Source organism: Camelina sativa, chromosome 17 (assembly GCF_030686135.1).
Source record: "Camelina sativa cultivar CO46 ecotype springtype chromosome 17, ASM3068613v1".
NCBI classification, from domain to species: Eukaryota; Viridiplantae; Streptophyta; class Magnoliopsida; order Brassicales; family Brassicaceae; genus Camelina; species Camelina sativa.
The window spans coordinates 27,213,615-27,232,262 of NC_141896.1; the positions used below are offsets into that span (position 1 = coordinate 27,213,615).

General features: G+C 40.7%; 1 protein-coding gene and 2 non-coding genes across 3 annotated transcripts; 2 read left to right on the forward strand and 1 right to left on the reverse strand.

The window, feature by feature from the left end:
• Positions 1-684: 684 nt before the first annotated feature.
• On the reverse strand, positions 685-791 carry LOC147924346 (small nucleolar RNA R71). The gene has a single exon (XR_015587904.1). It is a non-coding gene; the product is annotated as a small nucleolar RNA R71 (small nucleolar RNA).
• A 12,037-nt stretch (positions 792-12,828) lies between these two features.
• Positions 12,829-12,935, forward strand: LOC147924347 (small nucleolar RNA R71). The gene has a single exon (XR_015588050.1). It is a non-coding gene; the product is annotated as a small nucleolar RNA R71 (small nucleolar RNA).
• A 2,564-nt stretch (positions 12,936-15,499) lies between these two features.
• Positions 15,500-16,247, forward strand: LOC104759743 (uncharacterized). Its single transcript, XM_010482634.1, has 2 exons — positions 15,500-16,066; positions 16,161-16,247. The coding sequence occupies exons 1-2, from the start codon at positions 15,500-15,502 to the stop codon at positions 16,245-16,247; spliced, it is 654 nt and encodes a 217-aa protein (XP_010480936.1).
• The last annotated feature ends 2,401 nt before the right edge of the window (positions 16,248-18,648 follow it).

Here is an 18,648-nt window from a genome sequence, read left to right on the forward strand (position 1 = left end):
ACCCACTCGACCACCCACTCGACCACCACTCGACCGAGTAGTGATCGAGCACTTGATCGAGTCAGACAGCGTATCTAAATAGACACCAGTTCCCAGTCGACTCGACCACTCACTCGAGCCTGCGCTTGACCGTGCACCTGTTCGAGTCAGTACCTTAGTTTGTTGATGCACACAAGGTCAAAGGGGAAAGACAATCTTCAAAGGCCTATTGACAACATCCACAGACTGCAAAAAGGTTTGAGACATAAGCAAAGAAGAGTAGTTCAAGAACAGCAAGGAGATCAAGTGGTAATGGAGCAATAAGATCCAGTTCCAAGACCAAGGAACATTGGTGCTGGAGATGCACCCAATACCCACAACCAGAGAGCTGGCATTGTGCCTCCCACAGTACCAAACAACAACATTGAAATCAAGAGTGGACTGATCTCCATGATCCAAGCCAACAAATTCCATGGATTGCCAATGGAGAATCCCCTAGACCACCTTGATGAATTTGATAGAATTTGTGGTCTTACAAAGATTAATGGAGTGAGTGAAGATGGATTCAAGTTGAGGCTCTTCCCATTCTCACTTGGAGATAAGGCTCACCTTTGGGAAAAGACTCTTCCTACTGGAGCAATAACCACATGCGATGCTTGCAAGAATGCTTTCTTGGTAAAATTCTTCTCAAATGCAAGGACTACTAGATTGAGGAATGAAATTTCTGGGTTTGCTCAAAGAAACAATGAGAGCTTTTGTGAAGTTTGGGAGAGGTTCAAAGGATTTCAGACTCAGTGTCCTCACCATGGCTTCAGCAATGAGTCCCTCCTAAGCACCTTGTATAGAGGAGTGCTTCCCAAGATCAGGATGCTTCTTGACACAGCTTCTAATGGCAACTTCCTCAACAAGAATGTGGAAGAAGGATGGGAATTAGTTGAGAACCTTGCTCAGTCAGATGGCAATTACAATGAGGACTATGCAGAACCATTAGGTCCACCTCCACTGACCAAGAGGACAAATACAAGAAGGATTTGAAGATGGTCAATGAGAAGCTTGACAAGATCCTTCTTAGCCAACAAAAGTCCCTTCACTTCATTGGTGAAGAAGAGGTTCAAGTTCAAGAGGGGGAGAATGAGTTTGCTGAGCTCTATTATATGCAAAACTAGGGTGGATTGAAAGGCTACAACCAAGGAGGGTTCAAGAACAATAACCTCTCCTATAGAAGCACCAATGTAGCTAATCCACAAGACCAAGTCTATCCACCTCAACAGCCTCAACAACAAAACAATTATGTCCCCAAACAACAACATCAAGTGTTCCAGCCTCAGTTGTGTCCCCCACCAGGGTTTCAGACTAACCAAGGCCAAGAACAAGACTTAAGAGCTATGATGCAACAGTTGTTGATTGGGCAAACACAAGGAAAGATTGAGGCAGCAAATAGATTTGCTGAGTTGAACAGGAGGATAGCAGATATCTACAGTGAAATCCATGCCAAGTTTGACACACTGACTTCCAGGATTGTGACCATGGAGAATCAACTAGCCTCTGCCCCAATGCAAGACAACAACAAAGGCAAGGCCATTATGCACTCTCTAGAATCTGCTCATGCTATCAATCTACGCAGTGGCAGGGTTCTACCAACAAGAGAGGGGGCATTACCTGACACTGAGGACAGTGGTGTTCAAGAAGGGGAGGGTTTTCAACAAGAAGAAACTCAGAATGAAAACGTCATCGAACTCGACCCACCACTCGACCACTCACTCGACCGAGTGTGTGATCGAGCACCCGATCGAGCAGCCTCTCAGGAGAAAATTAAGCCAGTTACTTCTAAAGAAAAAGAAGTCTGGTTCATTCCTCCTCCTTACAAGCCTCCACTACCTTTCCCAGGAAGATTTAAGAAGCAGATGTTGAAAAATACAAGGCATTGTTTGATAAACAAGTTAGAGAGATTGAGCTTAGGATGCCTCTAATAGATGCCTTTTTGATGATTCCTCCTTACCAGAAATTCTTGAAAGATGCTGTGATGGAAAGGATCAAAGAAGTTCAAGGAATGGTGATTCTTAGCCATGAGTGCAGTGCTATCATCCAAAAGCAAGTGAATCCTCAAAAGCTAAGAGATCTTGGTTCCTTCACTCTACCTTGCTCTATAGGCCCTTTAACCTTCAACAGATGCTTTTGTAATTTGGGAGCTTCCGTAAGCCTAATGCCTCTATCAGTTGCTAAGCGCCTAGGGTTTACAAGGTACAAGTCATGCAATATATCCTTGATCTTAGCTGATAGATCAATAAGACTACCACATGATGTTTTGGAGGATCTACCAGTTAGAGTTGGAGCAGTGGAAGTCCCAACAGACTTTGTAGTCTTGGAAATGGATGAAGAACCAAAATACCCTTTGATATTAGGGAGACCTTTCCTAGCTACAGCAGGAGCAATAATTGATGTGAGACAAGGGAAGATTGATCTTAACTTGGGAGAGGACCACAAAATGACATTTGACATTGTGGAGGCTATGAAGAAACCAACCATTGGAGGGCAAGTCTTTTGGATTGAAGAGATGGACAAATTATCAGGAGAATTGATGGAAGGACTAGCAGAACAAGATCACCTTAAAACTGCTTTAACCAAAAGTGGGGAGGAAGGATTCATTCATAAAGAAACCAAGGCTTATGAGGAGATATTGGACTCTTGTAGAGAATCAGACCATCCAGAGGTTTTTGAGGGATTACCTGCACAAAGAGAGGAAGTCTGGTAAGTTCAAATAGCAAATATGGATAGCTTGACCACCCACTCGAGCACACACTCGACCGAGCACCAAAATCATTCGACCGAGTGGACTGCCGAGTCCTCCACAGATGACTGGTCTGAACTGAAAGCACCAAAAGTAGAGCTGAAACCTCTCCCATCTGGGCTAAGATACGTTTTTCTAGGTGAGAACTCTACTTATCATGTGATAGTAAATGCTAAGTGGAGTAAGAAAGAACTTGATTTGCTAGTTGTTGAGTTAAGGAAGTATAGAAAAGCTATTGGTTATACTTTGGATGGCATTCAAGGACTTTCACCTAGTCTCTGCATGCATAGAATCCATCTTGAAAATGAATCCTACTCTAGCATTGAACCTCAAAGAAGGTTAAACCCCAACCTAAAAGAAGTAGTCAAAAAGAAGATTCTTAAGTTGCTCGATGCTGGTGTAATTTATCCTATCTCTGATAGTACTTGTGTTTCACCAGTTCATTGTGTCCCTAAAAAAGGAGGAATTACTGTAGTAAAGAATGATCATGATGAGTTAATTCCCACTAGAACCATTACAGGACATAGAATGTGCATTGATTATAGAAAGCTTAATTCAGCTACTAGGAAATATCATTTTCCTCTTCCTTTCATTGATCAAATGTTAAAAAGACTAGCTAATCACACTCACTACTGTTTCTTGGATGGATATTCTGGATTTTTCCAAATTTCTATTCATCTAATGATCAAGAGAAGACAACATTCACATGTCCATATGGTACTTTTGCCTATAGAAGAATGCCATTTGGATTATGTAATGCACTAGAAACTTTTCAAAGATGCATGATGTCTATCTTCTCTGATCTCATTGAGGATGTTGTTGAAGTTTTTATGGATGACTTCTCTGTCTATGGAGACTCCTTTTCTTCTTGTCTTGCTAATTTGTGCAGGGTTTTAAAGAGATGTGAGGAGACAAATCTAGTTTTGAACTGGAAGAAGTGTCACTTCATGGTTGAAGAAGGGATAGTTCTTGGACAGAAGATTTCAGAAAAGGGTATTGAGGTTGATAAGGCAAAGATAGAAGTCATGGTTCGACTTCAACCACCAAAAACAGTCAAGGACATAAGAAGCTTTCTTGGTCATGCTGGGTTTTATAGAAGATTCATCAAGGACTTCTCAAAGATAGCTAGGCCATTGACAAGGTTTCTTTGTAAGGAGAGTGTTGATGAAGATTGCTTGAAAGCTTTCAAGGAAATAAAGGCTACTTTGATTTCAGCTCCAATAGTCCAAGCTTCAAACTGGGATTTTCCATTTGAGATTATGTGTGATGCTTCAGACTTTGCAGTAGGAGCAGTCCTAGGACAGAAAATGATAAGAGGCTGCATGTGATTCACTATGCAAGTAGAACCTTGGATGAAACACAAGGAAGATATTCAACAACAGAGAAAGAGCTCCTAGTAGTGGTATTTGCCTTTGAAAAATTCAGAAGCTACTTAGTAGGGTCTAAGGTAATTGTGTACACTGATCATGCTGCTTTGAGGCACATCTACTCAAAGAAGGATACAAAACCAAAGTTGTTGAGATGGATTTTGCTTCTCCAAAAGTTTGACATGGAAATAGTGGATAAAAAGGGGATAGAGAATGGAGTAGCTGATCATTTGTCCAGGATGAGGATAAAGGAGGAGATTCCAATCGATGATTCAATGCCTGAGGAGAAACTGATGCTAATTGGGACAACTCGCCCCACAACTCGACCCCCTACTCGAACAGGCACTCGGCCGAGTTGGTTTGGGTACTCGATCGAGCAGGATGAGATGGAAGAGTGGATGAAACAAGTATTTATTATGGTGGTGAATGATGATGAATGTATGCAATGGTGATATATGAATGGAATGATGGATGGGTGTTTCAATTCCCCTTATGCTGTTGCAGTATAAGAGGTATCAATCCTAAATGAGTGTTTGTGAACAATTAAGATATGCATATGAATCTAAGTTAAGACAAATGTGAAGATTGTTTGTCACTAACAATCCTAAGATGGAAATGTAAAATGCAGAAAATAAACTACAAGAACTAAGAACTAGATGCAAATGAAACTGAATGATTGTAACAGTAATGAAGCAAGAACAGAAGTAGGAACTACTACTAATGAACTAATGCAAGACAGGTAATGAACTGAAAACTAAATGAATGCAACTAAAATGAAACAGGAATGAAACATGACAATCACAAATCATAAACAAGAATTCTGGGGATGAACTCGAGCAAGCACTCGACCGAGTGTAGGTCGAGTACAGGGTCGAGCTAGAATAATCCGGAAAACAGAGCAATGCTAGAAAAACAGAGCAACACAAGAACGAATCAAACAACAAGCAAGCAACAGGATTAAGACTAAGATATCAATAAACAAAGAAGGCCTTGAGGAGGGATTCATGGGCTAGACTAATGAATGAGGCTATCACACTTTGGCCAACAAATCTCAAGCAAAGCTTTAAGCTAATCTCTAGACACATTAATCTAAGACAAGCTTCTTCCACTCTCATGGCAAGAATCAATCAAACCTATGCATCTCTAGACTTGTTCTCACAAAGTAAAGAATCTACACAAGCAGACATTAAGCAATATGTCTCATACCAAGAAAAACCTCTAATCTCTTAGCAAGCAAGATGGTAAGCTCTAGATCTAGCCTTATCTATGCCTCTTAAACATTGGTGTGATGCTAAGAAGCTTAAGATCATATCCTACCCTCTCAGATATAGGATCAGCATTAAGAACATCTACCCTAGAAGAGATCTACAACAATCAAGCTTGACCAAAGCAAACAAACCTCAAACAAAGCCTATCCTAACCCATCCTCAAGATCCTAAGGAAACTACTCACAACAATACATGATGAACAAAGTAAAAAACCCAGAAAATATTGAAACTTGCATTATCAGAAAGATGAAACAAAGATCTTCAATATTAATGAAAGAATCAAACTCAAATTCTCAATATTAAGAAAGTTATGAAACTAACAATATTGAGGAATTTAGTCTTTTTCAAGTACAAAATCTAAGAAAAATAAAAGTGCAAAAGGAATAATTCCAAAAGGATAAAACTAGGTTTTGAGAATATCTAAAAAGCTGGACTCTTTTGGTGGCTGCAGGTACAAGGCTTTATATAGGAGGGGAGTGGAAGCCCTAAAAATACAAAAAGTCAAAGTAGTCAACGGCTCGGTCAACTCGACCAGTGCTCGGTCGAGTGGCTGGTCGAGCTGGCTTCTCTCGTGCAATCTCCACTCGGTCGAGTCCTCCTCAGCACACAGTCGGGTGTCTGGTTGAGTGTGCGGTCGAGTTGGACTCTGGACCTTGGTTCTTCAGCCTTAACTCCCTTGTTTCCTCCTCATGATTGCTTAACATCTCTTCTCCATTGCTTCCATGCTCCTTAAGCTCCAAAATCACCTGTTTATGCATGAAAAGATGCAAATGCAATGCAACTAAACTCTAATGCATTATTGGTCCTAAAGCTATGCAATAATGGTTAAGATGGATAGCAAAAGATGCAAAAGATGTGAATAAACTAAGGGAAAACAAGGTAAAATATATGAACATCAACACCCCCAAACTCAGTCTTTGCTTGCCCTCAAGCAAATAAGCAAGACATAAGAAGGTAAGTGAGGTTTAAAAATGGGATCTCAGCTCCTAAAGCTTGCAAAAAGACCATCTAGAATCAATGTCCAAGTTACTAATACTATGATTCAAGTTGAATGAGCTGGAATTTAAGACTTTAGACAAGCATTTCACAACCTTTATTGATTTGAGCCTTAGATATCCACATGCATTAAAATCAACCATTTCCTTTAACATTCATTAAACAAGAACATGAATCAATTCTATGCAATGCTTAAACTCATTTGGCTTGGTAATAAAGGGTTTTGAGACAATGATGGTCTCTTTTTAGAGTGGGGCTTGTCAATATTAAGATTCTCTCATGAAAATGGATTGAGCTTTAGAAGAATGCTAAAGGTAAGAACACCTAGACACATACAAGAATAAAACCTTGTCTACCCAAAGGCACCCAAAGTGTTTATCCTAGCAATCTAAACCCAAATGATCCTAGTGCTATCCTTTACTTCTTCTTTTCTCTTTAACCCTTTTTCTCTTTTGGTTTTCAAGTCTTAGGAGATGTTTTCTTATTTGATCTTTCTAGTGGGATGGGGGATTCTTACTTATTTGCTATGGTTCTCTTTTCTTCTTATTCTTAAGACATATAAGCATTTTGCTAAACTTTTTATTTTCTTTCTTTTCTTTTCCTTAACTAGAACCATCTTAAACAACATTTTACTTCCCATCCTTTCACTAGACTTTTGCTTAAACACAATCTCCTCTTAAAGACTCTACCCTTTTTCTTTCTCTTTTCTTTCATTTCTTTTTATAACAGCCAAGTCCCAAACCCAACAAGTGAACCACCTAGTCCTATCTAGTTTGAAAAATGCAAACTAGAACTACACAAGGTCTTACTCTTGTCAGTTCAAACCTAACACTTTCTACCAAACTCAATCCCAAAAATAGGCCTCACACACTCAAGAATCAACAAAGCTTGAAAGAAGGTTTGGTTTAGGGGTAGGGGAACTGATCTTAATAATTTAATCAGCTACTTGGATCAACAAGAGTGGTAAAAAGGAGAAAGATGATCCAAGTATGTATATGGTATCCATGAGTTTAAAACAATGCACACATTGATAATTAAAAGTCAATATTAGGTTCTTATAAATAGGAAATGGTTTCAAATCTCAACATGCTTCAATTTAGACCAAATGCAATGCAAGAATTCAAGGCTTGGTTCAATCTTATGCTTCTAACTACTCAACTAGCATCAAAGTACTAATAACTTGGGCATTGATCCTAGTCTAGTGAATAAGCTAGCTAACAAGGAAATACTCATCATAGATCCCTAATGCAAATATTATACAATTCTACATGAAACATGCTAAACAAGATCCTAATATGCAATGCAAACTACATGAACACTCTTTTTATTGAAGATTTTTTTCAAAATTTTTCAAATTTTTATGGTTTTTCTATGCCTTAGATGCTTATGCAAGTGCTAACATGATGATGATAAAAATTTGAAATAAGAACACAAAACACAATGTCAAATGCTATCTCAAACCCTCCCCCAAACTTAAATCACACAGTCCTCTGTGTGAAAGAAATTTGTAAGAGGATTCAAGACTAAAAACAAAACAAAACACAATATGAAATGCAATGATATTTACAAGTGAAGGTGATAGTGGTACCTTAGGGATTGTGGAAGAAGTTGTCCACATCCATCTGCATGCTGTCATAGGAGTAGTTGGGGTCTTGTTGGTGACTTAGAGATGGGCTTTGGGGCAGCTCGACGATGGAGATCGACCGGCACTCGGTCGAGTACGTGTCCGAGTGGGGGGGGGGTCGAGCTGGACCGCGAGTGTCAAATTGTTGACCTTGCTGCTGGAAAAACTGCTGGTAGAGAGCTGGATCCATGTAGTACTGAGGTGGGATGGGAGGGTAACTTGGATAACCTAGATAAGCAGCTGGAGGTGGGAAACCATAGGGTGATCTGGGCTGGTACTCGGCCGAGTGCATTGGAGGTGCTCGGTTGAGTGGGTGCTCGAGTGACCCAGTCGAGTGCCTCGAAAATTGTTGTTCTCGGGTACTTGAGCTCCTCTTCCTCTGATTTGGCTCATACATTGAAGCCCTATCTGATTCCACAGGATTCGCAACCCTTGAAAGTGCTCTAGTTGAGCTACTTCTCCTCAAAGGGCTTGAATGGCTAGGAGATGAGTTTCCACTCTTCAGCTCAGCAATCTCCTTCTTTAAGCCTTTGATAGACTTAGCCATGTTGGTCACCTTCTTCTTCAGCTTATCAAACCTCTTCCCATTCCACTTGCCCCACTTTTGCAAAAGAGTTAACCTCTTGGCATTTTCCCTCACTCCTCTACTATCTCTTGGGTTGGGCTCATAGTCTTCAAAGTAGAACTGCTCCTCTCCATCAGCTACTTGTGCATTCCCAGCTTCCTCAACTCCAGGTTGAACTACTCCATCAAACCAATGCTCCTCAGCTGGCCAAAAATCAATGTTGGCTCCTTCTTGAATGGTGGTGAGCTCTTGGTTAGGCAATATGAATTGCTTTTTCCCAAGTGTTGGAAGCTCAAAGTTGAAGATGTGGTTCCCTTGATGCATCTCCTTGGCTAGGATGAGAGTAGAAGTGAGGTAGCTTGAGTCAATCCATCTTGGTGAAACACTTTCTCCTCTAAGTGGAACTTTAGCAGCTTGAAGGATTGGAGTGATGATGCCTCCAATGGTAAGTGCTCCTCTTGACCCTTTGTTCTCCAACTTTCCTACCCAACTTCTCAATTGAATCATGTGGTCAATGAGCACCATTCCTAGATCAGTCTCCACTGTGCTCCCAAGAATGATGGCACAATTCCTTGCTTGAAAGATCACTCCATTAAGAGCCAAATCAATCATCTTTAACTCTCCCTCATTGATGTTCCCAGTTTCCTTCCTTGCAAAGAAGGTGTTGGCAAGAGCCTTGTGGAAGTACCTTAGGACTGGGCTCCTTATCCTTGAGCTCTTGGAGTTGGAGGATGAGTAGAGCTTGTTGTCTCCAATGGTTTCCCACACAGCATACAACTCTTCTCTTGGAACCATCAAACTCCTATTGCTCCCAACCTCAAAACCAAACACATTGGCTATCTTTTTCATTGAAAGCTCATGCTTCTTTCCTTTGATAGTGAAGGAAATGTGGCCAGCTCCAACCTCAGGGTCTTTCCTTGCATATGTATGCAGCTTGACAGTGGCAAGGAACTCACAACTCTCCTCTTTGTAGCCCTCCATGCAAAGACCCATAAACTTGGTGAGATTGCTCTTCTCAAAGAGATATTCCACATCCTCATCAATAGCAAGCTTCTCCATGGTCTCCTTGTGAGGATATCTAGTTCCCAGGAACTCCATCCTCATGAAAGCATCATAAAGCTGCCTCTTTGACAGCCCACAAGACTCAGCTTCTCCATCATCCATCAATTCTTCTTCTTCACTTTCTTCCTCACTCTCATCACTCTCCTCTTGCTCAACTTCAACAGCTGGCCTCTTCCCCTTGGCCTTGTGTCTCCTCATAAACTCATTGAGAGTAGGCTCTCTTTCCTCCTCACTTTCGGTCCTCTCAGGATCTTCCTCAACTAGCTCTCTCCTTGGACGCGGCACCTGGCTCGACCGGCTGCTCGAACCGCCACACGGTCGAGTGGTCGATCGAGTGGTCCGTCGAGTGACTCTCCCAGCTTCACCTCTTGATTCAAGGTTAGCATCACGACGTTCCATGGAGCTTGCAGCGGTTTGGTGAGACTTCTTGGTTATCTTGGAAGACATTTTCAAAAGAAACTGAAGGAAATAGACTCAAAGCTCAAAGTCAATAGGTTAGTGACCCAAAAACTTGAAAGAACAAAGCTTGAGCAAGAGATGAACTTTGAAAGAGATTTTAAAGCTTGAATTTAAATGTTTTGAGCAAATGAGAGAATGTGAGAGGTATAGGATCGTGCAAGGACTATATAAAAAAGCTAAGGGGACAAGGAGACAAGGGTGGAGCGTCCATACCATTCAAATTTGAATTGGGAATCTTTGACCTGCTTTTGGCTGCCACTCGACCCCACACTCGACCAGCACGTGGTCGAGCTCCTTGACCAATTTTGAAATTTCAAAATTTTTTTCCTTGTTCTTCCCTCCACTCGATCATTCTAGAAGAATGGGAATCGAATGGGCCTCAATTAGTATCCAGCTCGGCCGAGTACCTCTCGTGGCCTGGTCGAGTGGGCCTGCGAGTCTTCTTCTCCAAGTCCACATCTCTCCTTAACCAACTACATTCTCACTAAAAGGCCTATCCAACAAAAACATAAAAGAAAACACATCAAAACTACTAAGAAATTAAAGCATATTTACAAAGGATACCTTAGGGACTTCCTCCCTAGTGAGCTTGTTTAAAGTCACTAAGCTTGACTTTGGTTTCTTTTTAGACTTGATCTAGATACCAAGGAGGTGATGAAATCCTCCCTGGAACCTCTTTGTCACTGTGAAGTTGATCCTTGATCACCTCACCCTTAGCACACAAACCATACTTCTTCTTGATTTTGAGCCTAGGTCTTGCTTTCCTCAAAGACCTCTTGTTCAGCTTAACTTGGAGATCCTCAACCATACTAGACAGCTCTTGAACTGACCTCTTAAGCTTCTCCACAGAATCCTCTTGAAGTAGGAGCTCAGCCTTAGGATCTCCTTCATCCTTGAAAACCTCATGATCAACTCTCTCCTTGATAGTGAAGGGTTGATCATCAATGGTAGGAAGGTTGGTTGGGTTATAGATGTTGAACTTCATGACTGTATCCTCAGCAATGTTCAAGGTCACAAGACCTTCCTTGACATCAATAAGTGCTCCAACAGTGGCTAAGAATGGTCTCCCTAATAAGATTGGATCTTCAGGCTCCTTGTCCATCTCTATGACCACAAAATCAGTGTGAACCCTTGCCTTCCCTATCTTGAGTGGGACATTCTCCAACCTTCCAACTACCTCTCTATTTGTCCCATCAGCTAGGCACACATGGAGGTTAGTGGATTTGAAATCAGTTCTCCCAAGCTTTTGAGCTATGGAGTATGGCATCACACTTGTTGAAGCTCCCAAATCACAAAGGCATTGATTGTAGTGAAGGTAACTGATGGTGCAAGGCAGATAGAATGGCCCTGGATCCTTAAGCTTAAGTGGGATGATCACTCCTCCAAGGTTCTCAAGATCTTTCTCATCTTGAGCTTGAGCCTTCTTCCTTGACAAATCAAGCAAAAAATTTCTATAGAGAGGATATGGTTCATACTGTTCCAAGGCAGGTCCTCTCTCCTCTTCTTGGTAAGCTATGATGATCTCTTGAATGGCTGACACTTGTTCCTTTTTCTCAACCAAAGCTTCTTCCTTCAAAACCCTTTATTCCTCTTGTTGCTTAGCCAACATCTCCTTTTTCTCAATGATTTCCCTAAGCTCCTTAATTTTCTGTGCTTTGAAACGCCCAGTGAATGGTAATGGAGGCTTGTAGGCAGGAGGAATGTACTTAGCAGGCTTGACAGCTTCGGAGTCTCCAGCTCGATCGACCACTCGAGCATGCACTCGGTCGAGTGGCTGCTCGAGTTCCTGGTCGAGTTCGTATGCGAGCTCCTGTTGCTTTGCACAAACGTCACTTGGGGCTTCAGTAACTAATGAATTCCCCCAAACTTGGACTTCACTGTCCTCAGTGACTTCTTCCTCTTGAAATTGAATGGCTTTGGCTGTGAACTCCCTTGGATTTTGGACAGCTTTTCCAGGGAGTTGGTTGGGTTTTGGAGCTGAAGTAGAGGCTATGTTACTCTCCATATACTTCACTCTTGAATTGAGACCCTCAAACTTCATATTCAGATCATTGTACTATGATGTTAACCTTTGGTTCAACTCAGCAAACTGCTTGGCTTCCTCAATCTTTCCTTGTGTTTGCCTAATCAACAATTGTTGCATCATTGCTCTTAAGTCTTGTTCTTGGCCTTGGTTAGTCTGAAACCCTGGTGGGGGACACAACTGAGGCTGGAACACTTGATGTTGTTGTTTGGGGATGTAGTTTTGTTGCTGTTGAGGCTGTTGAGGTGGATAGACTTCGTCTTGAGGATTAGCCACATTGGTACTCCTATAAGAGAGATTGTTGTTCTTGAAACCCCCTTTGTTGTAGCCCTTGAATCCTCCCTGATTTTGCATGTAGCACAACTCAGCAAACTAAGTCTCCCCCTCTTGAACTGGAACCTCTTCTTCACCAATGAAGTGAATAGACTTTTGTTGGCTAAGAAGGATCTTGTCAAGCTTCTCATTGACCATCTTCAAGTCCTTCTTGTACTTGTCCTCTTGATCAGTTGAGGAACTCCTTATGGTTCTGCCATAGTCCTCATTATAGTTGCCATCTGACTGAACAAGATTCTCAACTAATTCCCAGTCTTCTTCCACATTCTTGTTGAGGAAGTTGCCATTAGCAGCTGTGTCAAGCAACATCCTTATCTTGGGAAGTACTCCTCTATACAATGTACTCAAGAGTGACTCATTACTGAAGCCATGATGAGGACATTGAGTCTGAAATCCTTTGAACCTCTCCCATGCTTCACAAAAGCTTTCATTGTTTCTTTGAGCAAACCCAGAAATCTCATTCCTCAACCTAGCAGTCCTTGCATTGGAGAAGAATTTGGCTAAGGAAGCCTTCTTGCAATCATCCCATGTGGTTATTGCTCCAGTAGGAAGAGTCTTCTCCCAAAGGTGTGCCTTATCTCCAAGTGAGAATGGGAAGAGCCTCAACTTGAATCCATCTTCACTCACTCCATTGATCTTTGTAAGACCACAAATTCTGTCAAACTCATCAAGGTGATCTAGTGGATCCTCCATTGGCAACCCATGGAACTTGTTAGCTTGAATCATGGAGATCAATCTACTCTTGATCTCAAAGTTGTTGTTTGCTACAGTTGGAGGCACAATTCCAGCCCTTTGGTTGTGGGTGTTGGGTGCATCTCCAGCACCAATGTGCCTAGGTCTCTGCTCATGGTTAGCTTGTTGCTCCATGATCACTGAATCCTCTTGCTGAACTTGAACTACCCTTCTTCTCTGATTTCCCAAACCCTTTGGCTTCCTATGTATGTTGTCAATAGGCCTTTGAAGATTATCTTTCCCCTTAGACCTTGTGTGCATCAACAAACGCAAGTACAGACTCGAACAGGTTCACAATTGAGCTCAGGCTCGTCTGGGGGTTCAAGTTGACTGGGAAGTGGTGTCCAAATGTTCACGGCTTCTGGCTCGATCAAGTGCTCGATCACTGCTTGGTCGAGTGACTGGTCGAGTGGTACCTGAAATGGAACTTCAACCCAACAACAGAAGATTCAAGTGTATAAACGAACTTAATCTTAGACTAATATGGATCCTAAATGTCACAAAAACACACTCAAATGGGCAACGACGCCAAATTGAAACAAGTATTTATTATGGTGGTGAATGATGATGAATGTATGCAATGGTGAGATATGAATGGAATGATGGATGGGTGTTTCAATTCCCCTTATGCTGTTGCAGTATAAGAGGTATCAATCCTAAATGAGTGTTTGTGAACAATTAAGATAAGCATATGAATCTAAGTTAAGACAAATGTGAAGATTGTTTGTCACTAACAATCCTAAGATGGAAATGTAAAATGCAGAAAATAAACTACAAGAACTAAGAACTAGATGCAAATAAAACTGAATGATTGTAACAGTAATGAAGCAAGAACAGAAGTAGGAACTACTACTAATGAACTAATGCAAGACAGGTAATGAACTGAAAACTAAATGAATGCAACTAAAATGAAACAGGAATGAAACATGACAATCACAAATCATAAATAAGAATTCTGGGGATGAACTCGAGCAAGCACTCGACCGAGTGTAGGTCGAGTACAGGGTCGAGCTAGAATAATCTGGAAAACAGAGCAATGCTAGAAAAACAGAGCAACACAAGAACGAATCAAACAACAAGCAAGCAACAGGATTAAGACTAATGGAAGGGGCGGGTGTCATAAATGGGGAGGACCCATTATTGTTGGAAGATGCACCACTATTTCATGATAATATGCGTGGTGCACCCAGCAAAGAGAGGAACATGGACCTGAAAAGAGGAAATGATGCAATTTATGTTAGGCGAGTATTTGCTAATAAGAAGGAACTCATAAATACTTTGGTTGTTTATGCTTTGAAAAGGATTTTCACGTTTAGAATTGGGAAGTCAGACAAAGGGAGGGTTATTGTTAGTTGCATAGATAAGAACTGTGGGTGGCGGACTATGCAACAACTCACCGAAATTCGCAAAATTTAGAAATTAAAACCATGACGTTGAAACACAACTGTGATGTTTCATGCAGGTCTAGATATGGTGAGAAGGCATCAGCGCAGATATTAGCCGATCTTTTGCAGTTGAAATTTGCCAATGGGAAAAAGGTCTTAGGGCGTGTCAATTGCCTAGTATGGTTTTGGAAGAGCTCAACGTTACCATAACTTATATGAAAGCTTGGAACACGAAGGAACTAGCTATTGAGGCTGCACGTGGGAGTAAGGAAGACAACTACCGTTTTTTTGGCAATTTATTTCCACTTGGTAAAGAAAACCAATCCAGGAACTATTAGCGATATGCACACAACTGTGGACAAAAAGTCGGGTAAAACACTGTTTAAATATCGATTCTTTGCTTTTGGGGCTTCTATCGCCGGTTATAAGTATCTGCGGAAGGTTATAGTGATAGATGGAACGACAATGGAAGGCAAGTATAAAGGATGTTTGGTGGCAGCTAGTGGACAAGACGGGAATATGCAGATCTATCCTCTTGGATTTGGTGTTATTGAGAAAGAGAATGATGCTGGTTGGGCATGGTTTTTCAGAAACCAGCAAAAGTTTGTACCTGACGAGAAAAATCTTGTCTTTGTGTCTCACCGACATGCAGCTATATATTCTGCCTTTGCGAAAGTTTACCCACTTGCGCATCATGCAACTTGTACAGTCTACCTCTTTCAGAATGTGAAGCATAATTTCGGTTGCGAAGGACTAGCTGGAGTAGTTTCTAAAGCAGCACGTGCATATACCGTAGGTGATTTTCGGTATTGGTGGAGAGAAATAGAGCAGCGTAATTAGAAATGTGTGGATTATCTTATGGAAATTGGTTTGCCACATTGGACACTTTCCCACTTCCCTGGGATGAGGTACAATATAATGAGTAGCAACATTTCAGAGTCACTCAACGCAGCAATGAAAAAGGCTGTCGACTATCCGATTGTGTCAATGGTTGAATTCATAAGGGCAATGTTAATGAGGTGGTTCTGGTGTAGGAGGACATTAGCAAGTAAAACTAAGAGTAAGTGTACTCTGGAAATAGAAGAATTGCTTTTAGACCATCTTAAAGAGTCAAAAGACTGCGGTGTCTTATCTGTTAGTAACTGGATTTACCAAGTTAACAATGGCAATGGTTGTGTCTTCATTGTTGATTTGGAGAGGAAAACTTGTAGTTTTAGGGTTTTTGATGTCCTCAAAATCCCTTGTTGTCATGCGTTGTCTGCTTGTCGAGTTCAGGGAGTTGATGAATACTTACTTATTGATGTTTGTTACTTTGTTGGAGCATGGATGAAAAAGTATGAAAGCCTTGTTATGCCAGTCCCAAATGAGAAGGATTCAGACATTCCGGAGGAGGTCGCTAATGGTGATGTAAATCCTCCTAGAACAGTTTGGGGTTGTGGGAGGCCTAAGAAAGCTCGTATTCCTTCCAAAGGAGAAGTCCACCGCGTAAGTATGCTAAATTGGCAGTCTTATCTTTCCAACTGACATTACCTATAGCAATAACTACTAATTTCTGACCTTTGTGCACTATATGTTTCAGAAAGAAAAAAAAAGTGACGAAATGTGGAAGATGTTTTGGGAGTGGGCACAACAGGAAGACATGCTCTATGCTTATTTGATTGCCTGAGTTTTCTAGTCATTTTGTTTTTTGGAACTTATAAAATAGGAGTGTCTTATTTACAAACAATTTTTTTGCTCTGTGTTAGATGATATCTGCAGTGATAGACAATATAGCCCTAAATTTTTAAAATTTGTCTATTTCCATCATTTATTTTGTCCGCTATTCAAAGTAAGATTACTTATTATTGTGGTAGACAACATAAAATGTATTGATAGACAACATTAGGATGACCTAACTCAATCATATATTTTGGTCCACCTGTACCAATCCATAAGAAGACAAGGCATGGTTCAATAGTAACGATATAGTTGTCTATTTCCTTCATTTATTTTCTCCTTCATTCATCATGAGATAACATTTTCTCCATCAAAGTTGATAACCAACAATTATTGTCCATTAGAAGTAAGATAACATTATTGTCGTAGACAACATAAAATGTATTGATAGACAACATTAGGAAGACATTAAATGTATTGATAGACAACCTTAAATGTATTGATGGACAACAACAATAGGTTCCCATAAAGACCAGATAATAGTGGACATAATTATGGTAGATGATATAGCAGAGACCAACATTTGTTGCAGGCCAATTTGTAGAAAGAAAATAAATTACTTAAACGCAGAATAAATCATGCTAGCAACGACGACCGATATGAGGAACGCAATAGCAACGTATACGAGATCGTTGGCCCATCTGCATCGGGATTGTGAATTACTGGAATTGCCTACAAACTCATCCCTTGGTTCAGCAGTAGAATCTTGAACGCACTAATTGATGGAGTTCCTTCATTTCTTCGCGCTGGAATTTTAGCTCCGCTCACATCATACATGGTTCCACGAACTCACCATTAGGTCCTCGAGTAATTTATGAGATTTGGTCCTCTTTCTCAAGGTTCTTCACCTGGAGATCATGTATTTCGTCGACAACAGCTTTGTCCCAAGACTTGATGAGATGAAGACCACCGTCCTACAAAATTATATGAAAGTAGAAATAGTAACCTAATAAAGGAAAACTAAATAAATTGTAAGCAGTGATAGCTGATTTTATGGGTTTATGGGTCCTTACAGTATAATTATCACATTTGTAGAACAAGCGGCCGACGGCAGTAGCTGGTATGGTTTCCAGAATCATTCGACCACCACAATTGCAACTCCTAGGGATACCAACCTTACCGCTTCGACGGTCACGGGAATTTATAAATGACGGTGGTGAAACAGATGATAAAGACGGTTTACTGTAGCTATATTGACCCATTTCGTCTGTAAGGGAGATTAGGTTAAGGAAGGAGTTGGTGATGAATCGGGATACTTGATTCTTTTTTAATAGGGAAACTGAAAGCCAATAAAATAAATAAAACAAAATGAAGTGGTTTACTTTTTTTTATAATAAATTTCAAATAAAGTGCTTTATCTGACAATACGTAACTTGCGTGTGGTGACGGAACGTATCAGTAATTCATACGTACCAAGTTGAGTAATTCATCAGTAATTCATACGTAGCTTTTAATTTTTTTTTTTGTTAAATAAATTAGATGTCGTATTATAGAAAACAATCAGTAGACAAGATTGTCGAAGTAGAGAAAACAATCAGTAGACAAGATTGAATTACAACATCTGATAGGACAACATTTTAAAATCCTCTAATGGACAACATTATTAAACTTCCTGATGGACAACATTATTAACTCATAAAACAAGCATCTAGGGTATGAAGAACAAATTTTTAAATCTTTGGAAGCGCCACCATGTGTAGCATGCAAGGCACCTTTTGTCCTTGGAACAGTTTTGGCAGACGTCAGGGTAGATAGGTATTTTTCTTTCCAATTCTAACAACGCTTAACGTCGATGGTTTGCTTCTCCCCCACCAATGGCAACGATATCATAAAAAACCATTTGCGCAACTATATCGACCTCATTCTCGTCCGTGAATGCACTCCTGAACTTTTTCATCAGGCCAATACCCTCCTCTGTTTCTCCAACACATAGCATCAAAATCGTAAGAGTAAAAGTTGTTGATGAAGATGGGTGCCATTTACCGAAAAGGGAGCTCCACTTGTAAGCGAGCATGGCAATGGCCTCACGGTACTCTTCATATCTTGCTACTAATCTAACGGCCTCTAGATACATTGCGGCTGGGTTTCTTGCTCTAATTGTAGGCCCAAAGAAATGTCAAAATAAAGATCGATTATTTACAACCGTGGGGTTTTGCTCAATAAGGAGGATTGACACTTCCCGCAAAACATACTCGTCGAAAGCGAGACTCATACCAACGGGTCCGGCAGCAATAAGAGGTCCTAGGAACTAAATCCAGACTTAGCGAGAAGGCTAACAATGTATAGTATAAGATGTTGTGGGAGAGAAAGGAGGTTGGCCATGTTGAATGTTGTACTTCAAGAAAAAACGA